At 35.5% G+C, this 25,566-nt stretch overlaps 7 protein-coding genes across 9 annotated transcripts in view; 4 read left to right on the plus strand and 3 right to left on the minus strand.

The window, feature by feature from the left end:
- The window catches only part of LOC136338923 (calcium and integrin-binding protein 1-like), a 72,671-nt gene that overhangs the window by 2,558 nt on the left and 44,547 nt on the right, over positions 1 to 25,566 (plus strand). The gene's annotated exons all lie outside the window — the stretch shown is intronic.
- On the plus strand, positions 9 to 6,824 carry mxt (Eukaryotic translation initiation factor mextil). 2 transcript variants are annotated; one of them, XM_066281726.1, is made up of 11 exons: positions 9 to 155; positions 323 to 470; positions 1,275 to 1,381; positions 1,441 to 1,647; positions 1,779 to 1,971; positions 2,087 to 2,158; positions 3,047 to 3,107; positions 3,167 to 3,440; positions 3,609 to 3,822; positions 4,916 to 5,193; positions 5,580 to 6,824. In XM_066281726.1, the coding sequence occupies exons 1-11, from the start codon at positions 48 to 50 to the stop codon at positions 5,670 to 5,672; spliced, it is 1,755 nt and encodes a 584-aa protein (XP_066137823.1). In that variant the 5' UTR covers positions 9 to 47; the 3' UTR covers positions 5,673 to 6,824. The 2 variants fall into 2 exon arrangements, with proteins under 2 accessions (XP_066137823.1, XP_066137824.1); XM_066281727.1 differs by lacking the exon at positions 2,087 to 2,158.
- Alg9 (alpha-1,2-mannosyltransferase Alg9) lies at positions 6,955 to 10,454 on the minus strand. The gene is made up of 7 exons (XM_066281725.1): positions 10,085 to 10,454; positions 9,488 to 9,660; positions 9,242 to 9,434; positions 8,988 to 9,187; positions 8,656 to 8,933; positions 8,222 to 8,552; positions 6,955 to 8,169 (listed from the first exon to the last, which is right to left on the minus strand). Exons 1-7 carry the CDS (start codon positions 10,189 to 10,191, stop codon positions 7,631 to 7,633), a joined length of 1,821 nt encoding a protein of 606 aa, XP_066137822.1. The 5' UTR covers positions 10,192 to 10,454; the 3' UTR covers positions 6,955 to 7,630.
- Positions 10,748 to 11,597, plus strand: LOC136350807 (inosine triphosphate pyrophosphatase). Its single transcript, XM_066302878.1, has 2 exons — positions 10,748 to 11,243; positions 11,315 to 11,597. Exons 1-2 carry the CDS (start codon positions 10,934 to 10,936, stop codon positions 11,563 to 11,565), a joined length of 561 nt encoding a protein of 186 aa, XP_066158975.1. The 5' UTR covers positions 10,748 to 10,933; the 3' UTR covers positions 11,566 to 11,597.
- Positions 11,781 to 17,075, plus strand: Glg1 (golgi glycoprotein 1). Its single transcript, XM_066281797.1, has 10 exons — positions 11,781 to 13,164; positions 13,327 to 13,477; positions 13,533 to 13,728; positions 13,850 to 14,302; positions 14,357 to 14,633; positions 15,062 to 15,247; positions 15,299 to 15,597; positions 15,800 to 16,050; positions 16,104 to 16,207; positions 16,266 to 17,075. The coding sequence occupies exons 1-10, from the start codon at positions 12,016 to 12,018 to the stop codon at positions 16,440 to 16,442; spliced, it is 3,243 nt and encodes a 1,080-aa protein (XP_066137894.1). The 5' UTR covers positions 11,781 to 12,015; the 3' UTR covers positions 16,443 to 17,075.
- Positions 17,693 to 19,015, minus strand: LOC136338958 (neuroguidin). Its single transcript, XM_066281800.1, has 2 exons — positions 18,349 to 19,015; positions 17,693 to 18,281 (listed from the first exon to the last, which is right to left on the minus strand). The coding sequence occupies exons 1-2, from the start codon at positions 18,863 to 18,865 to the stop codon at positions 17,917 to 17,919; spliced, it is 882 nt and encodes a 293-aa protein (XP_066137897.1). The 5' UTR covers positions 18,866 to 19,015; the 3' UTR covers positions 17,693 to 17,916.
- LOC136338957 (CDK5 and ABL1 enzyme substrate 1) lies at positions 19,271 to 24,574 on the minus strand. 2 transcript variants are annotated; one of them, XM_066281798.1, is made up of 7 exons: positions 23,858 to 24,574; positions 23,134 to 23,433; positions 22,955 to 23,078; positions 22,748 to 22,866; positions 22,558 to 22,593; positions 21,751 to 22,035; positions 19,271 to 21,664 (listed from the first exon to the last, which is right to left on the minus strand). In XM_066281798.1, the coding sequence occupies exons 1-7, from the start codon at positions 24,208 to 24,210 to the stop codon at positions 21,319 to 21,321; spliced, it is 1,563 nt and encodes a 520-aa protein (XP_066137895.1). In that variant the 5' UTR covers positions 24,211 to 24,574; the 3' UTR covers positions 19,271 to 21,318. The 2 variants fall into 2 exon arrangements, with proteins under 2 accessions (XP_066137895.1, XP_066137896.1); XM_066281799.1 differs by lacking the exon at positions 22,558 to 22,593.

A 25,566-nucleotide genomic window follows, 5' to 3' on the forward strand; every position in this document is an offset into this window, starting at 1 on the left:
TGTAACAAGTACAATGATTCATTGTACTCTCTTTCTCTAATTAGTACATGCGCAGTAACACTAGAGAAAAGTCAGGAAGCCGAAAATATTCGCTGAGTTGCGTATTTAGCGTAGGAGAGAGGGTTTTTTACCAAAGATTACTTCGAAAGTGCAAGGTAATTTTCAATATTCTCCTCTATCTTATCAGTTCCGAGATTGTAGGGTGGTTATCGATGATGTTTATATAAAACTTTAACCTGTGCAGTTCTCTGAACAATTCAAAATATTTTGCCATGACTCACCAAGGTTGGGAAAATGTGGATTATTTATGTTACTTTTTTAGGACACAACGTCTTTGTTTCCTCAAACGAACATGTCTTCGGGCTTGGCGTCCCGTTTGAAGCATCCTAAGAAGCATGAGCTCATTAAATCTCATAGCCAGGCTCAACTGTTAGCCAACAAGCTACGACAGGATGGTGTCATGGATGCAGGTGAGGTCTTTTCACATCTATAGTCACTTTATTGATAGTTAGCAGAGTATTTTTTGTGAAATAATGCCTACTCAAACGGTGTATTTACAATTTGATGATATGATTTCTTGTGACCGAGGGGCTGTTGCCAACAGAGTAAGTAGACACCATCTCTATGTGCATGTCCTCATGAGTTGAGATTTTTTCAATGGAAGACCATGTAGTAGTTTTGCTGGAGTTCAAGCATCTGGGTAAACATAAAAGAAGGTTGGCTAGATTAGACCAATGTTTCAAAGAAACATTCTTATGGCACTCAGGAAGTGTTTGAAAAGAAACTGAAAGTTGAACAAAACCCTAAAGGGTTAGGTTGTAATGAAAAAAAATGCCATGAATCATTATTCCAAAGTCCAATGTGATGTGGAAATGTTTACACGTTCTGCAATAACTGCAACCACATTTTTATTTATTAATGTAAGACTTATTAAGTAAATAAACATTTTGTCTTTGTGTAAATGTTATAGTCACATTGAACAATATTTTTTATGGATCCACTTGCTGTTGCTTATTTTATGGAGTAATGCACTTGGAATGATTTAGTGACTTTGACCTCAATTTCACTGCAAGTACTGGGACTAAGATAAATTTCAAGTGGCATGCAAAAGAATCAACATTTTCCTAATTCAATCTTTAAAAGATAATGTTAATCAAGATGCAGGATAGTTTGCTTGCCATGCTTCCCTATTGCGCTCTCCAGTTCGGTTAAAGGATACAAAAGTTTTTTAGGCTCATTATATTCGTGTGTTAGTACCTACTTAATCATTTCAGTTGAAGGAGTCCTCCAAGCTGTGGATCAAGTAGCAGCTGTCCTAGCCTCCAACATTCAAGAAATCAACTATAAAGACAGTATTATCAATTTATGCCAACACCTCAAAGTACGAAGTATTGGTTAATTACATTTCTCTGATTAATAAACTTTAATGTGTATAATTAGGTGTATGGCGCGTATTTAGAAATACTGTACAAAGAGCAGCTGGACCATGCTTTCAAGATATTCCGGGATAAAGCCCAAGACGACATACGAGTCGATATGCTTTCTCGATTACATTTACTCGAATTAATTGAACTACGAGCCAAAGGTTGGAAAGGAACCGATGGTATGAATATGTACTACAAAAAGAAACTGAACCAGTGTTCACAGGTAATTTGTGGTTTTAAGCCACTTTTCATGCAGTATAATTTCTTGTGACTAATTCCATATTCATTTCACTGTCCTAAATAGTTTCCCAAGATCAAGGACTCATAGTTAATGAGTATGATTCTAAATTGTAGGTAGATCTTACCGATTCCATAACTAGCCTTAGTGATTCGATGTCTTCAGTATTAACGTTAAATTCGTCCCCGCCCCTATTAGGACCCGGCGAAGTTATTAAACCGTCGGGCAAATTTGCAAAACCTACCAGGATCCCTGGTAAAAAGTACTGCAAAGACGAGGTTGTCATCCGAAATGCTGATTCTGGCAAAGGTCAGTATTTCGCTCGTCTATTACCTACACCACTTTTCGCTGTTGTATCGCGATTGATTTTCCTCTTAGTCGAGCTGAGAAAAGTCTTGAATGTTAAACGATTTGTTTATTATAGTGATGGGAATCAAAGGAAGACGGGTGCATATGATAGAGGAACTAAGTGAAACTATCATATCCTTCCAGAGAGGTAACAATTAAATGTGGTCGTGGCTACCACTAACATCAGCTTAACTTTTCTAATAGCATAAATTCGTAACCTCTAATTGTGTGAACGTTTACTTAACAAATTCCTAATATTTAACTAATGGCAGTCATTATTTGTTGTCGTGCTTTATTATGATACTAAGCCCAATTTGAAGCGAAGACGAAAAAATTTTGTTGACCACATGATCAACGAGTTTCAAGGAAAAGTTTATGTCTAATTTATTTACTATGCCAGTAACGTCTACACACTAAGTAAAAGTCTCAAGAATTGAAAACATTTCATGAAACCAAGGTGGTATCCTATTTCCCCTATTCTGATGTATTATCGTCGATTGCCGAGCTTGTATTTTGGTTTTTCACCTCTCAATTATGTTGCTGAAAGTGGGACGCATTCTCCGAATCGTTAGTGTTGTATGCATATCTAGTTGGTGACCATAATTTACCATAGTTTCCTGCGTCCATATTCTTGAATCTGAGGAGCGGAAAGTTGCCGAAGGAGGATATCAACACCAACTTTATTGCCCCGAGCGAATCCATGAAGCTTGCGTCTTAGTCCCTACTAATTTGACTCTTAAATGTTGAGAAAAACCTTTAATGACTGCTGACAATATGCAACCGATTTTGCCATGTTTAATAAGTAAATAATTTTGATAGTAAAATTTGTAAGATACTGAGTGTGGAACCATAGATATTACAGTGACGCTAGCATTTCACCCTTGCTATCAACACATCAATGCCTCCACATTCCTTCCTCCTTGGTCTTGTACACAAAATTTTCATCTTGTTAATCTTTAACTGATATAATCTTGCTCTCTAACTCACCAACCCATCCTTAATGAACTGCAAGTTTATTTTCTGATTCTATTTACAGTTAGTCCTGGCGCCAAGGAGAGGCTTGTACAGATCACGGGAGCCAATGAGGAAAGCATAAAGTAAGTTTAAGGCATTTAAAAGCGTTTTTTTTTAAACTTGGAAAAAAATTATCTCTCAGTCATGCCAAACAGCTGATTGAGGACACCATCAGACGGAATGCCTCTCCAGTGCGCGAGGGCAGCTCCGGCGCTGGGGGTCCTCTCACCGGTTCCAGCTCCAGCATAAATTCTTCGGCCTCAGACGATAGCGCTCTGCCCTCGTCGGCCAGGGCTTCCAGAGCTTTAATGCACAGCCTCAGCACTCCCGACGCCAATCTTGGCGAATACAAGTATACAGTAATCACCAATGGACACACCATTAAGATTACTGGAGATAATTTGGATTTGGTTCGAGTAAGAAGTCGAATTTTCAGTCGCGCACTCAGAGCAAAGCAGTTGTAGTCAAATATGTTTTTGATTTTTTTAACAGGTTTAGTAAAAAACATGTGTAACTGAAGTTGTTTTGCTTTCTTCGAGTGAGTGCGTCCCTCTTAGTCTTTCTGTAAGCAGTTTCTCGTTTAGACCAGTAAACTCGTACTGGATGAGTACTTCTCAGGCGAGCCCATCCACGACATGGCGCAATTTTACAGCTTCGACAGTTTACCGCAACCAATTTTGCTTGACGAAGATGAAAACCCCCTCTCTTCGACCGAATCTGCTCCCCCTCCTGGACCGCTACTAAATGGGCAAACGTCGGCCTCTGCTGCTTCTGGCGCGGTCCCTCCAGATGGATCAGGTAAAAATTGAGTAATTCTCTGTCTTCGTTTTATGTTGTGTGTTATGTAAAATCCATTCTTGACTGCATTGTTTCTGTTACTTTTATAAAGACATGCGGGTCGTTCCGACATTAGGATGCACAAATTTCACAAATGATGGCCTTAAGAATGGTGATCTTTTTAGGGCCACATCCTTAGATGCGTCAACTAATTGCGAGAGCGTATCGGGTGCTGTTTTTTTTAAAGTCGTGCCTTCTTTGAGCCCCGTTTTTGTTTTGTGGCGTGCCACTCGTCGTTTCTTAAATTAAACACTCATCGTTTAATTAAATATATTCAATTAATTATCAAAATTAATATACAATTTACCCACCCAATAATGGAAATTAGCGAGTCTTGAATGAATTTCGTATATAGTGTGCTTTATAATGTAAATCAGGTTTCAATTTCAAGGATGTGCAATGTCGTGAAATAAAGTGTTTGATTCACAAGCACTTAGTAGTTAATTTAACTGTCTTTGACACTGGTGCATTATGATGTGTGACGTGTCACTCATGTGTCACCTAAATCACATGTGATGCGGTTTAAGCGTCACTCTCCACTTAACATTCCCGTTCCTTTCCTAAAACAGGGGAAAATTTTCATCATTTTGAACGACAGCTGTAGCATTATTCAACAAATATATCATGCTTATGCATGATACATTTGCACTGTATATAAAGAATGATTATCTAGATCAGGAAAAGCTGCATATTTTTGTCGAACACCTATACATTAATATGCCGGAATTTTGAGAATTGATAAGTGGGAAACAATCAACTCCGAATTCAAAAATAGCTCGAGAATTGTATTGTGCCATCTTCTATTATAATTCGAGTAAAAGGTCTTTGAAGGTGGGGAAAAACCTGGACGCTTACATTTCACATTATTGATTTGTGGAAATATTTGGCATAGTCTCAAGCATTGAGAGGAACCTGTAGATAAAACTTGATATTGAACATCTTACTGGTAACTTTCTTTTACACATATATTTTTCTAACTAATTTAATTAGCGTTTCTAAACAAATTCGTAACTGTCGCGTGCCTCTTTAGTAGTAACAACCTTGTGTTTTAAAGGAGACCACGAAATCAAGTTAAGGAAGCCCCGACCGTCGACCGAAGAGTTTCTTAAGACGACCAAAAGATCTCCGGATAAAGAAGGGTCCCCAAACACTCCGAATACGTCCAAGGTGCCTGCCATGATAGGCGATGGAATTTTAGGGAGCTCTCCCTCCAAAAACCTTATGGCTTATTCTATAGAATATCTGGCTCAACTGGCGATGTCGCCACTTTGCCTCACTGAACCTACGGAGTGGGGACGCATTGTTCAAGACTATCCTATGCTGACGAGACAGGTAAGTTTAGAGCATGCCCGGCATAAGAACGAAAATCCACCATATGGGTACTCATATGGAATTGAAATGGATCAAGAAATCAGTATTTAAATATTACGAAATGTCGATAAATTATTTATTTTCACGTCCCTACTGCAGTAAATATTGTTCGAATTCCACAGTCATTTTCCAAAATTTGTTGGTTTACAAATTTCTATATTGCATAATACGAATTGGTAGCGAATGTTCAAGTCAGCCGTTTGTCAAGAATGTTGTTTTGTGAGATGCGGTTTATCAACTATTTAGTGTTTAATTCTCTACTCTACGTTCCTATGTATTAAAAATCCGCTAATTTGTCTAACACAAAACTGATATTCCAATACGACCTCACGTTTTGTTGCTTGCAGGTGGTACAATGCTTCGATGCTAAGCAGTACTTATCCAGTCGTACAGAAGAACCTACAGGTGTTCTTAATGCCGAAGACGATATAGACGATTGAGAGGTTAATGATCTTCGATGTTTTCCTTGAAACATATAGAAATGACAAAAAAATACCAAAAAAAGTTTTAAACAAAAACTTAAAAAAAGAAGGTTTTGTAAAGGGTCTAATTAAAGTAAAAGTCGACAAATAATTATTGTTTTAGCGAAGCGCAACAGGTCCAATTATGATCGCGATAAACTCATAAAGAAAAGAATTTATAAGGGGAGGGTTTTGATTTGGACTGTTAGATTTGTTTAGTATGTTGTTCATTTATTCTCAGCGACTTCGATTTAGGTTTATTTAAATTAATCTGCGGATAATACTCATTTATAAGGTCTGACATTTGCGAGTAAAAGATTTTGAACATGTACCAGAAACGTTGATTCTCTGATTTTTTCATTAAAATACTGAAGAAATTTATAGAAGTAATTTTAACTCCGTTAATCTTGTGTACCTAGTGATATTTAATTTACGTTTTATACTTGATACCTACTGAATTTCTTCCTACTGACTGACTTAAATATTAAATACAACTTAACTTTAAATTTAGCGTAGTTAGTTTCCCTTATTTACATTGCCAATTTGTAAAGATATTTTTTTTAACAAGAACAAATTTATTGTGATTTAATACTACTCATCTACAAAAGTTGCCCATAGATTATTGTGTATCGACTCGTTTAGATCTAGTAACAAAAAAATGTGCAATACGCAAGTTCACTCTTTTTTTACTTATTGTAAAATAACTGTAGTTCGAAAGTGACACTGCTTCGAAAACGCTTTGTGCGTTTAAGAGAATTTAGTTTTTATTTCGTTTTTTTTTTCTTTTATCAACCTCCTTATAATGGGGAATGATTCTTGGATTTTGGCGCTTTGAATATATAAAGTATCCTAATAATATCAAAAAAGTACTAGAACTTTTAAATGTGGCAAGTATATGATATACTTTGGTTTTCAAAACGCCAATGACGAAGCCTAGTACACCCTACCAACGTAGAACACTACCACTGCTTGTTAGCTTTACCCGTGTTTGAATATTTATTTTTTGTTTAATCGTTATAGAAGTTTCTCTATAATGTCGTTTAAGTTGTGTTATTTTAGAAACCTTACATGAAGGTTCGTGTTATCAAAATCTACCTTTCCCGCCAGGAACATAAAACGGTTTTTGAAAAATTTTGTTGGTTTTCTTTGTACCGATCTGAAGCCCCACTCCTCTCCTCTTGAGACATGGATGATGTATTGATTCATTTAGTCATAAACTGATTCATAGAATTATAGTTGTCATTGGATTGAAAGATCAAAATTTTCAAGTCAATTTTTTATTAAAAACATATAACAATGATATCAAAAATCCAGAAAAATTATCATGACCATTTACACTGCGCCACACATAGATTACAATTAACGGTGACAATAATGCGATAAAAAATGCATATCTTCTCTAAATGTTCCAGACATATATGGCAACCGAATCACAATTAAACTGTTAATTAAATTTAAGGGCATTTATACTATGGAAAATGATAAGAGCATGATGATTGCAGAATACTGCAATTAATTGATGCCATATTAAGGATTGTTACCAATTTATGCCTCCACCATCTATTGGGAATAAATCGTTGTATAATTTCGTTTTTACTCAACTTAGCCTGAAGAAGGTGCCATATATTATCCCCCTAATTTCTTAAAGACAATATTGACAAATTACCCTTCCACCACATTAACCTCCGATAATATTCAGTCTTTGGTGCAATTGGTATCGTTTGTCTCACCTTGACTCATTTAAACTGAAACAATTAATTATGTATTATAGAAGTTTAGTTTCTGCAGCCACAATATTTATTTGGTTAAGCTTTACCCGACATATTTACGAATATTGCAAGTAATTTAATGGTTTATATTAACATTTAACGCCACTGCAATATTATCTAAAACCACCCTGTGCTATTTTTACAGATTTCCATATTGACCGAGCTCTACTACTTGATCTTCAGCTTCTTTGATTGCAACAAAGAAAAATTCCCAAAAGTCAGGACGCTCTCGCTCCAAAAAGGAATATAAAAAGCCCTACCTAACGGATCGGATTTTTCGGCGTTTAAGAACTTATAGCTAGTAACCAACTTCCAAGTATCGGTAATCGCCGCATAAATAGGTTCCAATTCTGTGTCTTTTCCTAGATCTAAGTCTAACAGAAAGTGGCAGTTGCTCATATTATAGTACAAACTCGGGTCTTCTCTGTTTTGGTCGTTGAAATAAGGGTGGATAATTTGAGTAGCGTTAGGGTCGTTGGAATAAGGTGCAGGGAGCATTCCGTCGAACTCCGATTTGATAAAATGAATGTTCCAGTTGCTGTTTGGTAAGAAAAACGAGCCGGGGTATCTGTACCAATCTTTTCCGTAGCACACTTGAATTTGAATATGTTCTGGCATTTTGATTTCTCCTGGATACCGGTTAAGTTCCATCATTAGATCCAAAGGAGCGTGATAATTTTTATACAAAATCACGATGCGTGATATGCCTAAACGAAACTTTCCTTGGAACTGCCTTTAATGCACTCTTAGGTGACTTACCTAGAATTGAAGCACATGCTACAGTAAATAGCATAACCACAGTAGTTTTGTCCAAATAATGTGTTCCATGTGGTATTTTCTTCAACAAACTCCAGATGCGAAATATCAATTTCTGTGCAATGTCCAGGGAAATAGCCCCAGATAGACAGATCATTGGATAAATAGGGAATAGGAAACGTTCTTCCTTGTGCTTTTGGAACATGAATACTACCAGCCATAGGAACATAGGACTTAGGGAAAGCCAGTGGGGCAAATACAGGGTGCTTTTGCTTTTTGAAGGGACAAAGAGATGGTTGAGAAGGATGGCTATTGGGCTCAATAATGCGAGAATCTAAAATAAGAAGGTTAATTGTAATGTGTCATAGAACAAAATTGGAGTGATATAAGGTCTTAATATAAGCTGAAGCCTTCTTTCATGCCTTATATACACTTACCCAAACTACATTGAAATTTAACAATCCATTAACCAAATAAAATGAGAAAGGTTCTGTTCCATACAGCTCTGGACCGGCTCCACCAAACACGTTGTATTTGACAAGATTTAAGGGGGCCACTACAAATTTTCCATAAATCAGAGAGTCCACGATAATCATTGGCACCCCTATCACAAATGCAGACACTGCTGCCCATGTTATGAAGTCTTTATATAGCTTTTTTAAGATTAGCATATCGAATGCTATAGGTACGCCCAAAAGCGCTGCAAAGGGCCACCCTACAATATTTGATAACTTTATTTTAAGTTTAAGTGTTGCAATACAATTTTTACCTAACAGAGAACCCATAGCAGTGAAAAATATTGCTAAAGAATACTTCTGTTGCCACCAAGCTGCACAGGCAGCAGCAAAATTGTACATTGCAAAGCTTGAAGGCAAATATGCTGTGCTTGCTATAAACATTCCAGGACTAAATAACTGAAATCCTAAACAGATTCTTCCTATATGAACACCAAACTCCTTACATATTGCTCTAAAATTATAAGTGAGTACAATTTCTAAACTAAATTGGGGACTTAGCACCTACTTGTAAAAATATACTTCTGCAAAAGCACACACAAGCCCTAGAAGACACCTGGAGAAATAAAACAATAGAAGTGGGTTTGGTTGTAGTAGTTTGTGATATATCCATATGGGAGTTGCATGTAACATTAGATAGAAATATGACCTCAAGGCAAACTGAGGACTGTATTCCCATGTTTGAAGTCCTTTTCTAAATACTAAAAGTCAGTGAATTAAAAATTACCACAGTGAATGGATTAAAAGTTTTTACCAAGATAATGTGTAGGTTCCCAGTAATTAAATGTTTCATCACAATCAGAGATATGAGACCATATTGCTGCACAAAACCGAGCTGAGAGCAGGGCTTTAAATGCTGTGTCACCACTTGGAAATATTAAGTTGCTGGCTACAGAAATTTGTTCAGTAACCTTTCGTTCAATTTTGCTAGGGAAATAGGAATTAGTAATACTTAACTTATAAATTGCAGGAGTACTTTAGGATGACAAGATTTTAACAAAGACTAAAAAAGATCAATATTGTTGGATGGATATTGAGCTTATTCATGGTTTCTATAGAAAGTAGTTTACTGTAAAAGTCAGTAGCATGTAAATAATTCAACACTTAAAGCTGAATTATTCAACAAATTCCATGGAAACTTATCATTCCCACTCATCCATGAATGTGTTAATAATAACTAGTAGCAGGCTTCTATGTCAAAGTTACAAGATTACAAGAAAACATACTCAAGCTAAATGTGAATGATTTGTTGAAGATTTGGATGTTCCCTCAATAAATTGACCCAGTACTTCTTATCAAATGGAATACACTTAAACAATCTCATAGAATATATGACATGGGATATATTTACCTGGATTGGACTTTTGGGGCTTTCTTTGGAATGTCCTTTTTAGAATTCCTGTGGATGTTTTGCGATGCATTTTGCCTTAACCTAAATGATAGTTGACTTTTGACCATATTTATACTTTAGAATGTATAAGTAAGTATTACGTTAATCACATGATAATTATTAATAAGGAAACTGCCATGATTTTATCAATTTTTTAAATGTTTCAACATTTTCTTATCGACCCCCTGCATTCATAATAATTAATAATTTAATCTTAATCAGCTGATCGACGTCACGAATGACAAACAGATTTTAAAGAATTTTCAAATATTTACTGAAGGTAAACAGAGCATATTGAAATGTTCTAACTGGACTTTAAAAAACGGAAAGCCGTAGTCCAGCTTAACCATATTGGCATGGTAGTGGTCTCCAAAATATAGTTTCTGTTTTTTCTAAAATGTAGATTTCTTTACAGGCATTACAGTTTTCTTTAATATGTAGATTTCTTTAGATGAATTACAGTTTTCTGTAAAATGTAGATTTCTTTATATGAATTACAGTTTTCTGTATAATATAGGTTTCTTTACAGGCATTACAGTATTCTGTAATTTTCAAACTTTTTTTTAAATTGTAATAAATAAAGGATAATAAAATTTACAAAAAAGATGGAATCCTGAGGTTTTTAGTTGGTAGACGAATCCAACGCTATCTAGTCCCCAGAATAACAGGTTAAAAGTCTTTTCAGGACTTTAGCTTAACCTTACATTTATAATTATCTAACCTCAATTTTCAAAGATTTATTAATTTTATTTAGTTGTTAGTTTTCACCTTTATCACTATTTATAAATTTGTTATTACAGTATCTAGAGAATGTCTAAAAAAATAACTTTTGTTACCGGTAATGTTAAAAAACTGGAAGAACTGGTAGCAATATTAGGAACAACTTTCCCGAGAGAAGTTATAAGTAAGAAACTGGATTTACCAGAGCTTCAGGGTGAAATAGACGAAATTTGCATTAAAAAAGCTGAAACTGCTTATAAACAGATTGGCGGCCCAGTATTGGTTGAGGATACCTGTCTTTGCTTCAATGCATTAAAGGGCTTACCTGGCCCTTACATTAAATGGTTTCTGGAGAAATTAGGTCCTGAAGGGCTTTATAGCATGTTGGCGGGATTTGAAGGTTTGTAGTTTGTTCTATAATTTTTCTAAAGTAGTATGGTACATGTTTTATGATTGATTGGTACTTTGAAGATAAAACAGCTCAAGCTGTTTGCACTTTTGCATACCATCCTGGTGAAGAAGGAGGTGAAGTGTTACTGTTTCAAGGAAAAACTAATGGAGAAATTGTAATTCCCCGAGGGCCGAGAGATTTCGGGTGGGATCCATGTTTTCAACCTACAGGGTATGCAGTTACCTATGCTGAAATGCCAAAAGCAGAGAAAAATAAAATATCCCATAGGTTTAAGGCTTTAGATAAGTTAAAAAGTTATTTTACAAATTAAATACTTTAGTTAATAAATGAAAATTTTTTTAATTTGTTTTATTTTTTTAAGAGTCCTGTTTTATATTGTCTACGTTCTTCATCTCTTTATTGCAATGTTGCTAATTGGTTTGGATTTATTGTGATATCTGGCAGCCTGTCTATATTCATAACGGAAATATAAATTGCAGTTGACAGATTTTATGTCAACCTATCAATGTCAGTGTCATTTCTAAAAAAAATCATTTTTCGAATTGTTTTGACATGGCACTTTCCACTTTTCCTGATCATAAAGTATCCAATTTTATCAATTCACGTTTAATTAACATTTGAATAGCGTTTTAATTATGCTTTAATTATCTTCATTCGTTGCTTTGTGAAACCACTACTTGTCTGACATCGCGCAATTAGTGTTTAGTTCATATTTTACTTTTTTACCGGTGCTACTTATATCATACCTACAATTTCCACTATGATGCTGTATTATTTTTCATATTTGATCTTGCCAATTTTATGCATCAAATCGAACAACGTGTTCCAAAGTCTCTTAGATAAACCCCCTTGTAGTAATATGAAAAGGTTTTGCACTAATCAACAGGCAAGTGATGATTTGTCTGTGCTGGAATGTTTACACTCCCTTCATCCTGATGATTTAGCCACATTATCAAAGGAGTGCCAACAGATAGTTTGGAGCGCTACGAGTAATTTAATTAAAGATAATAATGTTATAAATTCTCTTGTGCTGCCAATGTGTAGAAGTGATGTAGATCGTTTGAGTTGTCGCAGAGATCCTGCCGACAATATGGCTTACTTTAGATGCCTTGCCACAGATAAAGAAAACATTGAAGATTCTACTTGTCAAGATATGGTCAGACGAATGGAAAATGTGGCATTTACAGATTATAAATTTTTAGCAAAATTTTTAAAACACTGTGAAGAAGACGTTAAGCAACTAAATTGTGGAGTAATTGACTCTCAGGGTTTGTCTCAAATCGGCACCATTGCATGTCTCCAGTCCCAAATTCTAAAAGTAAATGACAACTGCAAGAAAGAGGTATTCAAATTATCTGAGCTTCAAGCTGATAACATCAGATTGGATCAGCAATTATACATTGATTGTGCAGAAGATTATTCAAGATACTGTTCTCAATTCAATACTGGCAGTGGGAGGATTTTTCATTGCCTCACAAGGCAAGATCCTAATAAACTGAATTTTAAATGTAAAAACAGCCTATTCAGAAGAGAAAGCTTGATTTCTCAAGATTACAAAGTCAGCAAGGGCTTGATGAGGTCTTGCAGAGATGACATAAAAAAATCACACTGTCGGAAGCAGACTTCAAGTGATAGAACGATAAGACTAGCCCAGATTCTATTGTGTTTAGAGAACATTGGTAAAAATGGTACAAAAGTGTCATCAGACTGTGAGGCAGAGCTGGTGGAGCATAGAAGAATGTTGATGGAGGATTTTAGGTTATCACCAGAAATTGTGGATAAGTGTAAAAAGGAGACTACACACTATTGTAGAGGGTATGAAACCGGAGGAAAGACCATTCATTGTCTCATGAAACATGCCAGAGAAGCTCGGGACAATAATTTGTTCAGTAATGATTGTAAGATTGCAGTAAGTAGAAATAGTATACCCTGTCTACTTATTAAATGAATCACGTAACATATACTGGGGTATTACACAAGTTTATATAAAGGTTTTTTTTTTAATATTTTGTGAATCAATTTTTTAAATTTACAGAAAGAATAGATTTTTACAGAAATTATGTATTTTCAGCTTGAAGACCTTGTAAAAAATTCTGACGTTGGTGAAAACTGGAAAGTAGATCCAGTACTACAAGCAGCCTGTTCCCCAGTTGTAGAAACAGTCTGCAAAGATGTTACTAGTGGAGACGCTAGAGTGATGAACTGCCTCATGGACAATATAGGTAGATAATTTCATAAAAAATATATTAGCACTGAAAAAAATTTGTGATTTTTTAGGCTCAGACCGAATGACTGAACGTTGCGAGAATGCACTGATTCAAATTCAGTACTTTATTGCCAGAAGGTTTGAATTGGACAGTCAGTTATATAGGGCATGCAAAGCAGATGCCAGTAGAATGTGCCATGCCAGCAGTGATTGGGATAATGAAGTGGGCCCTAGTTATAGTCCTTCAGTTTTACCTTGTTTGTATATGTAAGTTCTAGTAATTTTTGATTCCATTCATAAAAGTGTGTAGGCACAAACTTTCTTTTGTTTGGAAAATAAGGAACTCAAATATTTCACCATTCTTTTAATAATTATTAAAACATTTAAGGCACATCAACTCAGATGATAAATCTACTCAATTAGATAGATCTTGCTTGCAAAACATCCGAAGAGTAATGAGACAAAGAGCGATAAGTGTAAATCTTGAGCCTGCAATTGAAGAAGCCTGTCTTGAAGAACTGGGCACTTTCTGTCATGATAAGGTGGAAAAAGGGGACGAAATGAAGTGCCTACAAGATAACTATAACGAATTGGAAGACTCTTGTAAGAATACGATAAGGCTGTTTACAGAATTCCAATCCGAACACGCCGAATTAAATTATTATATCAATATGTATTGCCCGAAGATTATTGACACTTTGTGTAGCCAGGAAGCAAAAACTGATGAGGGAGATATCATGGAATGTCTCATTTCACATAAAAATGATCCGCTATTGAGGAGTAATTCTGCGTGTCGAGGAAGCATTGAACACTTCCAGATTATATCTTTGAATGATTATAGGTGAATAAATGTATACACCGGAAAAAAAGAGTATTCACCGACTTTTTCTTACAGGTTTTCATATAAATTTAAAGTTGCTTGCAAGCAGTCTGCCATGCGGTTCTGCAACGCGGCACAGACCAAAAATGAAGTTGTTCGTTGCCTGAGTGAACACGTTGTAAATTCTACTGTCAGCGGAGTAAAAAGTCAAATTCCGAAAGAGTGCAAGCAACAGTTAAGGGCACAGTTATTTCAACAAAGGGAGAATATCCAATTTGACCCAGTGCTAAAGGACGCTTGTTCACAAGATATTAAAAAATACTGCGGGAACGTTCAAAGTGGAAATGCACAGGTATGTGAGATTAACCAGTTTCGGGAATTATTAAAGAAGAACGATTAAGTTGAAGAAATACGAAATCGTATTGGAAGGTTTGCAGGTGTTTAAATGGATTTATAATATAGCAAAGTAATAACGTGCGAAAACCAGAAGATCTTTAGTTATTACTTTTAAATGAATCAATTGTGCAATGCTTTCCATTTATTGAAGTTTTGATCCTTCGTACATTCAGCATTTTGTTGGTTTCCATTTATATATATGTCTCTTTTGAAACATTTTTTCTGTGACTTTCTAAGTGTTTTCATGAACATGCCCAGAGAAATGCCTGCGTAAGGGCCTTTTTAACGTGATCTTGTTGACTGTAGTTCTTTTCACTTAATCCCTACAGTTTTCTTACGCGATTCTCTCAATTCAGTTGAGATTGAACGAATTGCATATTTTAGGTTTTAGAATGCCTAAAGAGCCAACCAAAAAAACTGTCAGGTCGATGCGAAAAAGAAGTTTTCACGATTAAAAAGCAGCAAGTATTGGACAATAGCGTGGATTACGCCCTAATGACCATGTGTGCAGATGCTATTGAGCAATTCTGCGTCCATCAGGATAAGGAAGTTATATTTGACTGTTTGAAGGTACCTTTACTCCTTAGTAGCTAAAATAGTGAGAAAATGTTTCGTTTTTAGAAAAATAAGGACGAAAAGGGGTTTAGTAAAAAATGCAGGCAAATCGTGACGCACAGGATTATCGAACAGAACTCGAACTACCAATTAAACCCATCTTTGCAACAGAACTGCAACATGGATATTAATAAATTTTGCAAAAGTTCCCTGCTAGAGTCGCAAGGCAAAGAAACGAATGGGGTGGTCATCAAATGCTTGAAGGAACAGTTCAAGCTTTCACGACTCAGCAACAATTGCGAGAAAGAGATGGCTTCAATTCTAAGAGAACAAGCCTTAAATTTAAATTTAAATCCTCTTATAAGGTGTGAAGTTACATACATAATAATATCGTAGTTTATCTATTTTCAATTGAACTGTTCATGGCCATAATCGAAACAAATATCGGACAAGATTTATTTACGCCGACACGGTTTTTCCAATCGATAATTGTTTTATGAAGCTACAGCTATTTAACTACCTCCTATTCATTAATCAAAAGATTAATTTGTTTACTTTAAATTTTAGAATGATTTGTCAAAACGAATTAACTACCATTTGTAAGAGTGACGATGACGATGACAATTCTGGCGATACCGAAGAATGCCTGAAGGACGCCTTTCTAAACGGTCGGATAATAACGCCAGAGTGTAGAGTGGAGGTGGCGAATATGATTGAAGAATCTCAGGCCGATATATACGTAGATCCGTTACTGCAACAGGCCTGCGCTTTAGATTTGCTTAATTTCTGCCAAGGTGTTCCACAAGGAAACGGCAGACGTAAGTCTTGTCATATTAATGCTTGATTTGTTGTTATTGTTATTGATTCCCAGATATCAGTTGTTTGAAGAGCATGTTAGACGATAACAAAGAAATTTCTTCGAAGTGTAAAAATATGTTGAAGAAGAGGTTTGAAATGTATAGAAATGCCGCATTGGTGAGTTAATAAATTTTTAGCCTTTTTTTGTATGTATGCGGTAAAATATCACTTTTAGTTTGCACCAATGGCAGCCCCAGAGGACCTTCAGCAGCTTTACAATCAAGTTGTCACGTCACCCTCAAAACAGTATTTTTGCTTAGTCATCTTGATGTTCCTTGGCACAATATTCATAGTGGGCATTTTATGCGGCAGACTTAATAAACGGAAATATATGCTCCTAAAGTCTAAGTAACAGCAACTGTTAAGTGGTAATAGACTGTGTTAAAATTATATTTTTTGAACAGGCAAACCTATTTTCATAGGTTTTACTCTCGTCCAGCATTTGTTAAAAGATATTTTTTTTTTATTATATGAACATTTTACATCCGTCATCTTTTTATTAAACGATTAATATACAATTATTATAGTTACCAATTTTTAGGAACGTTTTTAATAAATTTGATTGTGCTGTTTGATTTTACATCAAGTAGCCAGCTTAGAATGTGCAATATGATTAGTTTTCATCTTCAAGAAAGGAATTTACAAAAATATGAGTCAAAGATACAACATACTAACATCAATTTCCAGTGCTAAATTTAATGCAATGTTCCTTTACTTGAAAGCAGTAAAAACATTCACAAAATTTGCATTATTTTTATTAATGGAATTTGTTATTAATTATTATTGTAATAGGTATAAGTTACTAAACAGTGTGTGATAATAATATTGCTTAATGTTTCACATTTTGCACAAGTTTGTACTGACTGAGGATTAAAAGTATTCATTTTTCAGACTTTTCAATTATATTATGTAATATAATGCGTTGGTTTTGCGAATTATCATTGTCTAAAAACATTTTAATAATTCAATAAAAGTATTTAAGGTTTATGAAGTGTGCTTTTATTACCGTTCCTGGCCGGAGGCAGAAATTTTCTGTGACAATAAAGGTCGTCTCATTTGTATCGAACTGGTACTGTAGGGAGGTCGAATTAGACTGGGCCGCGTGAATCTTCATACCAATTCTGACTTGCAATTTGTTAAATTACGTAAACATAAGGAAATCTCTCCTTCGATGGTTTCCTCAGAATATTGGAATCTCATGGTACAAGAAATCTCAAAAGGCATTGTTGGCTTTTAAGCTAAATCAGCGTGAAAGGTTTTCCACAAGATTCTTTCATTATTTGGAATAAAAATGGTTTGTTCAAAGATTTATAAGACAAAGTAAAAATATATGTGCATATATAATGATGAAACTAAAAACTTATACTTACAATAAAGATTAAAGCTATGAATAAGCAAAACAGAAAAAGAACTAAGTATCAAAGGATCATTTCAAGTCATAAGTTTTATTTTAAAAGAAAAACTATGTAGTGTCACTATATACTGAATAAAAACTATTAATAAAGGGTTAAAAAAAACTGAAAATATTATATTGCTCTAAACCTTCTCCTAGCAACACCATAGGAAAAAAATGATCATCAGTTCAGTTCCAAAAAAATGTCATGAACAACAAGTCATTTTATTCAATTATTAAAGTCCTAACAATAGTAAACCACCATAACTTCACAACACTACATCAATTCAAATTTTTTATATTCTGTGAAGTTTTGAAGTAAGAAATATTTCTAGACGAAATAAAGGCATTTTAATCTATTCATCATAAAAAGTACAAAATACAACAACTTGTCCTTGAAAACACCCTGTTTATTTAGTAACCACTGTCGTGATCAATGGAACCTTTTCCTTTTAACATTTTTCCCTTTCTGTTTAAAGACTCTCTTCCGTTTACGACTACTATTTTGACCTGATCTAAAACTTGTAATTTCATCTCCTAACGTGCCTAAAGTAGTCAACTGCCTATTTCTTTGCTTCTCAGTCTTGCTTATGGGTAATCTAGTCATGTATTCTTCTTCATAATCCTGTCTCTCCTTCTGTTCTTTTGAGAGTATCTGTTGGGCTCGACTTCCTTGAGAAATTTCTACTGGGGTGTCCAAATATTCTTCCCGCAAATCCTGAATGACTGAGGAAGAAAAGATCGTGTTTTTGGTCTTTTCTTGTAAACGCCTGCTTTTTTCTTGGGCTGATTCTGATCCTATTATATAATATATTATAATTAAATTATGATTAAAAACTAAAATTTAAAAATTCATTATTCTCACCAGTATAATGAACAGCTGATAATTTTGGGGGCACATACACTCCAGATTTCTTTTTTTCAGACTTCTCCTTCACTGATTCCTCACCAACTTCACTATCTGAACTTTCAAAGCTTTCATTGTTAACTAAATTCATGGCATTAGCCTTAAATGACACAGGATCATCACTACTGGCACCGGTCATAGCAGTCTTTACGAGTTTATCAATTTGGTATTTTAGCTTATGGTCAATAGGTCGGATTTTCTCAAGTACTGTGCGGATTTCTGTTAATCGGTCAATGCATGGGTCACCTTCAATAGGTTGTCCAGAACATTTGCGTAGCACCACATAAGTGAGATTTATTAAATAACTTAAAAGCATGTTGTACTTGACTTCTAAGAAGCTAAGGCCCTGGTCTGTGGTGAGTTCCCCCTTTCGGACCTTTTGTATCATTTTCTGAACTAAGTTTGCAACGTGCTGGGCGCTGCCGTTCATTTCATTGAGAAGTTGTAGTGCTTGCGGAAGGTCTTTGTGAGGCATTTTGATCACGCTTATGGTTAAAAATTATTTAATATCCGCGGATTTAACGGAAATATTAATTAAAACATTGCACGAGAACATTGAGAAAATTTATAGAAAATATTTGAGGTTATGTTCTAGGGTACGTCATCACTCAAATGTCGAAGACAGACAATACTTCAGAATTACTCCTTCCGCCCTGTTCACACCTGAATCTTAGATAATGTAGGATGACGTCAATTTCTCGTACTACACCGGAAGTGATGTCATCATGATTGGTTATGACAATCTTGCGCAGTAATTTGGCGGCATATTGCCAGTGCGTCCTATTTGAAAAATGGCAGAATTCTTATGCTTAGTTTATCAAAAAAGTCGAATCAAACAGTAAAAAGTAACGGTACGTTCTGTGCTTTCAAATCGTTGCGATTTATGGTTAAGAATTTTTGATTTATTTGTTAAACAGTTTCCAAAATAACAATAATAATAATATAATTACAAACAATAATGGAGTAAAACCTCAACCCAGCGTTTGATTGACTCGTAACGCCACATGTTAAATGCATCTTGAAAACTATGCAGATTTATCATCAAATTCCATGCATATTTTTCATTAATTTTAACACACGACTTTACACAGAACCAACGATTACATTCGAGTATACACACAATTAGGACTAACACACACAAGTGACGCCCATTACCAACGCCTACCCGTCCACAAGAGCGATTGTGGACGGCGGAAGCTTTACCGAGTATTACGAATTAATAATTTTTATAAATTTTATATTTTTCGGTACAAATCGCTCTGTGGCGCTATTATCTGTGGGAGCCCTTACAGACGTCATATATTATTATATTATATGTATGCCTCTATATGATCCATATAACAATAACCATAACACCATAGAAACACGTGTCTATCCATCTCTTGCGAGTTACCTGCTCTTATTAAGCTTTTGATCCAAATTTGACGAGTAATTTCTACGGAAAATACAGGACTAGATTAAGTACGTTTTTTGTTTAAATCTACGCTTTAAAATACTTAGGGATAAGAGATGTTGATGTTCCAATTTACGGTGAAGGCTTTTCAAGACTTTAGAAATCTATTTAAGACCTAAAAATGATGTTTTAATTTTTCCAAAGACACCTGATTCGTCTAAATAAGATGGATACACACAATATCTAAAATTAACGTATGATAAAAAGCAATAACCGGTAAAAACAAACGCAAATTAACAATCGTAAAAACATAAAGCAAGATAACAATAAGGAACAATATTACGAATATTATCAAGCAGAAATATGACTAAAATAATAAAAATAGGACCCAAAATAACACTTGTAAACCAGATAGTACAAATCGCGGAAGTAAAGGCTCATTCTGCAAGTTATTTCTGTCTAAAATGGTGATCATCAAATCATCATAATTATTGTTGATTCAAAAAGGCCCTTTTTAAGTTATTTTTATTGTATAATAATGAAAATGTTGTCTTATATCAGCAATATTTCGTCAAAATAACAATATTCATTTAGGCAGACTTATGATTTTTGGATTTTTAAGGGATTTCAATTTACTTATATACAGCCAAACATTTTATTCACACTTTTCGTTAGTTCATGATTATCATCAATGCCATTAGTGTTCTGCTGATATCTCTTGAAAATTAAGTATTTGATATCAAAAACAATTAAAGAATGAGTATTATGAAATTACACAAAGCACTCTATTAAGATATTCAAAAATTTTTTTGATTCATTTGTGGCATTATTAATTGTGAACTGTAAAAGTATCTAAAGATCACTAACCTTGAATTGGTACAGAAATGCTGTATATCCTCTTTTTGACTATAAACTACAGCAGAATATCGCAACATGTGATTACGTATAAACTGCTTTAGACGCACTTTTTCCAATTTTGAACATCTTGTATGGCTATTTCGCCAAACGAGTGAAAAAAAAATACTTAAGGTAAAACGTGCAGTTTCAAGATGTCCATGATTCATTCCAACAAGTATTTATGCTCTAATATTGGGTCTAAAATCACACACATTGGCATTAAGTACCTACTTTCTCCACACTTTTGCGGCGCCAGTTTCAGTATAATTTTATTGGTATAAGTACAAGTTGCAAAAATAGTCCTATTTCTCTTTAGGTATGTAACAGCTCGTATAATATTGTATATTACAGTTAAGCACCAGTCTTTATCCATTTGATCACTAGCCTCCATACACCAAACACATTATTAATAGCAGATGAAGAACTACGAAACATTAAATCCGGTGACCCAAACTTAGCTCAATTTGAGCAGGGTTGGGACATTCGGTATGTATTCTACGTGCCTATGGTATACTTAAATCTTTCAGCCTATTGTAAAAAAAAGGTTAGGACCCACAAATACTCTAAAACAGAACCTTTCTACTAAACGGCAAGGACAGATTAATGCAAGAAATAAACGAAGCCTCATCCGCTATCGGTCATGAATCGTAAATTAATCGTTGATAGTGCGGATAAACTTCCCAAGTAGGGAGATGCAGCCCAAATTCCAGTGCTACCAGAACTGCGACTTCAAAGGCTATAAGCTCCTTCCTGCTAACTCGAAAAGTGCTCTCTGTTTTTTCTATGAGTAGCTTGAGCTGATCCCCTTTGACGTCGTTGAGCTTGGCCGAAAGGATGAGGCTGGCACCAGCGCAAAGTTTACGATTTTGCTTGTTTATCAATCCGCGAAGAATTAGTTTTTCGAAGTATACGTAAGCTTGGGCCACTGTCAAGAAATCGATGCCGCATTCCTGTTTCACTATTTTCTTCATCTCTCTTTTGATACTGAAACGAAATAAACCAGCATTACATAGGTGTCACACCGTATGATGTTCCTGAGACCTGCTTTTGTAAGAATGTCATCATCTTACCTTCTTAGTTTGCTCAATGTCAATTGGATATGTGGAAACTTCGCCTTGAACTTGTCGTTGATCTCCTTCTTCAAATCTGATGGTTTCACATAGTCGATGACTGATGTCATGTAAGATGCGAACGTTAGCAGTGTTCGGTGTTTTCCTGCTATCAGCTCTGGGTCGTCTAAGAGATGCGGATGGTAAGCAAGGCTGCTGCTTAGCGCCTCTTCTTTCAAATCTGGAGGTGACTGAGACAGCACTGGAGCTGCGGGCCGTTGTGAGCTAGGGTCGTATGAAAAACACCTAGAAAGTTTCTGCTCTGTAGATGCTGAAGTTTGGTGGTTTCTGTGTGGAATGGATATAAGCTCTACCATATGAGTTTACACCCTGATGAAGTGCACTGACTATATAATACAAAGTGTTTCAGTTAAAACGAGACGCCAAATATGATATAAAGTCGATATAAAGCGAATTTCTTCCAACGACTACTCATGTTGAAAATCTCTAACCGAAAGACACAAATCGTCACTCATAAAACCGCATCGGCTCCAATTTCCAAAACCGACACACTCCGGGTACAACCGCTTGAGCAGTGTTCACACAAATCTCCACAGACCTATTGTCCATTTGTTAGTACTACGACTACCACCTACTGCAATTGCAGCAATATTACATCAATAGAGTTAGTTGATTTCTATGTACAATTGGCCCTCAATACATTCCTCAATCTCTAAACAATCTAGGTCGGTCAAAAAGCGTTAGTCTGATTCATACCTAAAGATCTATGTTATCAAGCACAAGGCCCAAACCACGAACAATATTTACCACTTATGTTCTGGCTGCCACGTTATAACTTTCGTCCTGCAAATAACATAGATATATACTTGGATTTTTTTGCAGCTGAATCAACTTAATATATGTGAAAACCCCCACTAATATTCCCAAAGGTGTAGGAGAATGTGAATAATTCTAGGTGAAGTTGTGCGTAAATAATGAGGAATAATCAACTATATACCTAGCAACAACATGTCTGGGCTTCCTTATTGACACTTCTGTGGGGTCGTCGATTGTATTCGTGCGTTTAGTTTGCCCTTCTTTATGGCTTGGGGTTAGCAAGTAGCCATACGAAACCTCCTAATATTGAGTGTTACATTAATTTAATAAAATGAAGCTTGGTGTTGTGATATTCGTTTATACAATATTAAATTTCTGACTAACTTACTTGTCCCTCTGAGGTTCTTTCAATGCCTAAGGAATCAAAGGGATCAAGGGCATCGCCAATGGATGACATTGGACGGGTTCCTGAAGTGGTTCTTTTGCGCTTTTCTTCTCTTTTAACATCAAATCTGGGTGCCAAAATTCGTCTATATTATAATATAACATTCTCTTTGACAAACCAACCTAGACTTTCTATATGGTATGATTGACCACACCATAAATGGTACGTGTTTGGCAGTAACCATCATAATTCTTTCATCACCAAACCTAGTATGTTCAGTGGGTTTCAAAATCCGGACTTTTTTCTTGGGATGTTCCAAGGGCAATGCAGGGGATGGGCTGTTTCTTGCCTTAACTGGTTCCAGGCTTTCTGAACTGCTACCATGTAATTGCCTTTCTAGATCAGTACAGCCAGATATTTGACGTGGGAAACGTCTCTGAACCCTCGAAAAATCTTTTTTCTCTGACTCAGAACTTGAATTCCTGTTCATTAGAAACAAACAGTATTATTTGTAATGTTAATACTTCCAAAAGGTGTCACATAATTCTTAAAAAATAGCTTAAATAAGGAATTATGACCATTGGAAAAAATCTGCTGAAGTAGAGCCAACAGACTGAAACATATCTACGTTGAGACCTGCTCATTTAACTTTGAAGCTCTTGCCAAATTTTAATTATGCATTGAGTTTAATGAGAAATAAATGTTAATCAAGCCAGGGGCCAATGAAGCGTGGCATTTACCAAAAACTCTGAAAACAATAACCTCCACAATATACAAACAACCAAGATATGACAGCTGACTACTTGGCATTGAACCAAATTCCTCACACAAATAACATTACTGTGTCCTAACTTCCTTAACAAATTACTTGGGGGCACTCCAGGAAATACTCTTTTAGCAACTCACTTATTTCTGATAGTCCCTCTAAAGCTTTCTTCTAAAGTGACTTTCAAGGGGGTGGTGAGATCATCAGAGTCTGAATTGCCAGATTCTTCCTCATTGGCACTCCGCTGCATTTTCTTCTTGTACGCCCTATTTTGCAAAGCAACATTTGTTGCTTCACCAAAACATCCATCATTTCCATCCGATTCCTCAAGAATAAAGTCATCGTATCCAAGCGGGGGTTTTGTAATGGCCCCATTTCGGGGCAAAAGCGCTAACTTCGTGTCCTTATAACTACCATCTAAAGAAATGTTGGCAAGGAAGGTTACCGCTGCTATGCGGCGTCTGGAACGGCTTCGTTTTAAAGATGTTGCCATGAGATGTAATGTGTTTATGATTAATAATAGATGTTTGTTTTTGCAGGTACTGATAAGGATAAAAGTGATAAAGTATCACTCACTGACGCTACATAGTTCTTTTGTTACACATATTTTTAGAATAAACGGCACTTATGTAAAAATCGATCGAGCTGAGCAAAGCGTAAATTAACATAGTGCACATTGTCACGAAATGTAAGATAGTTTGGGTTAAGTTATTGTGTGATTAAGGCAGTTTCGACACTTATTTTCACTAGTTGATGTGTTTCTTTATACAAAAACCCACAACTTTATAGATAAATAAGGATTTGTTGACTCGTAAAAATCACTTCCACCAGTAATTACACAAACACGAAACTTTGACACTCAAACGTCAAAATCAGCTGCTTCGATTGTCGTTGATTTGACGAAATAAACGTCACGACCGAATCGCGTTGATCTCTTTAGTCCACGAATTAAAAAGAGATACGTAAAGACGAGCGACATCTAACAGAGTTAGCGTAATTCTACCGGGCCATCGAGAGGCCGTCTGGGTATCTCATACTCGCGCCATAAAATATTTAAATTTTGCATATTGAAAGTAATGAATATTTATGCTTAATGTCGATTTAAGTGAGCGCACCGTGTACCTCCGGCATTTTGTTCAGTTACTGATTGGGGCTGGATGAAATTTACGCTTCAAAATTGCCCTAAAAGTGTCCGTTAACTTACTGAATTTTTGCTAGGGACAAAAGTTGCCCTTTTTGTTTTTTTCTGAACTTCGAAAATTATATTTACTTTCATTACCAAGTGACACCATACAACAATTTGGAGATTGATGTAATATTACCAATGATACATGTTATTAGGGAATTTATCTACTTTAAATTTGTGACTGGTAAATCAACGCTGCTTTGTGTTTTTCTGGTTGCCTATATCTGTCTGTTGATGGACTGGAAGGTATTTCCTGCGTTTCCATAGAGCTTTTAAGTCCGTTTGAATCAGAATTCCGTTTCCCGTCTTTATGAGATAGTAAAACGGAAACAGGCAGGTTTAGGAAAAAGGCGCACGTGAAATTAAAGCCAGATTTAATCACTGTATTCATATATCCCTTGTTGGGGAAGTAACTACTTTGTGTTTGCTTGTACCCATTTTGGGGCTCCCGAATTGACTTGTCGTCAAATTCGCAGTCTACACATTGAAAGTGCGTATGCGGAGGATTTTTTACCGTTCATATTTTCCTATTGACGTTCTGTTTACCATTTTCAGACGCGATTACATGTGTTATCAGGCCAATATTTGAACAGATCGGCACTGAAACCGGAATGTCATTCGTATAAGGACGTAATAAAAAATCCTATTGTTACTAGTTTTTGT

The sequence above is a fragment of the Euwallacea fornicatus genome, chromosome 4 (genome assembly GCF_040115645.1).
Source record: "Euwallacea fornicatus isolate EFF26 chromosome 4, ASM4011564v1, whole genome shotgun sequence".
Lineage (NCBI taxonomy): Eukaryota > Metazoa > Arthropoda > Insecta > Coleoptera > Curculionidae > Euwallacea > Euwallacea fornicatus.

Coding starts and splice junctions, on each gene's coding strand:
- Alg9 (XM_066281725.1), bottom strand. CDS start 10,191: ATGGTCAAAAGTCAACTATCATTTAGGTTAAGGCAAAATGCATCGCAA. Junction 9,435..9,487: donor GGAACCTACACATTATCTTG/GTAAAAACTTTT, acceptor ACTGACTTTTAG/TATTTAGAAAAGGACTTCAA. Junction 8,934..8,987: donor TGCTATGGGTTCTCTGTTAG/GTAAAAATTGTA, acceptor CAAATATTGTAG/GGTGGCCCTTTGCAGCGCTT.
- LOC136338957 (XM_066281798.1), bottom strand. CDS start 24,210: ATGGCAACATCTTTAAAACGAAGCCGTTCCAGACGCCGCATAGCAGCG. Junction 23,434..23,857: donor AGAGGGACTATCAGAAATAA/GTGAGTTGCTAA, acceptor TCTAATGAACAG/GAATTCAAGTTCTGAGTCAG. Junction 22,036..22,557: donor TGGCAGCCAGAACATAAGTG/GTAAATATTGTT, acceptor GAAACTTTCTAG/GTGTTTTTCATACGACCCTA.
- mxt (XM_066281726.1), top strand. CDS start 48: ATGCGCAGTAACACTAGAGAAAAGTCAGGAAGCCGAAAATATTCGCTG. Junction 156..322: donor GATTACTTCGAAAGTGCAAG/GTAATTTTCAAT, acceptor TTACTTTTTTAG/GACACAACGTCTTTGTTTCC. Junction 5,194..5,579: donor ATCCTATGCTGACGAGACAG/GTAAGTTTAGAG, acceptor TGTTGCTTGCAG/GTGGTACAATGCTTCGATGC.
- Glg1 (XM_066281797.1), top strand. CDS start 12,016: ATGATGCTGTATTATTTTTCATATTTGATCTTGCCAATTTTATGCATC. Junction 13,729..13,849: donor GTTTTACCTTGTTTGTATAT/GTAAGTTCTAGT, acceptor AAAACATTTAAG/GCACATCAACTCAGATGATA. Junction 15,248..15,298: donor TTATATTTGACTGTTTGAAG/GTACCTTTACTC, acceptor TTTCGTTTTTAG/AAAAATAAGGACGAAAAGGG.
- LOC136338958 (XM_066281800.1), bottom strand. CDS start 18,865: ATGCCTCACAAAGACCTTCCGCAAGCACTACAACTTCTCAATGAAATG. Junction 18,282..18,348: donor ATCAGCTGTTCATTATACTG/GTGAGAATAATG, acceptor ATTATATAATAG/GATCAGAATCAGCCCAAGAA.
- LOC136350807 (XM_066302878.1), top strand. CDS start 10,934: ATGTCTAAAAAAATAACTTTTGTTACCGGTAATGTTAAAAAACTGGAA. Junction 11,244..11,314: donor CATGTTGGCGGGATTTGAAG/GTTTGTAGTTTG, acceptor GGTACTTTGAAG/ATAAAACAGCTCAAGCTGTT.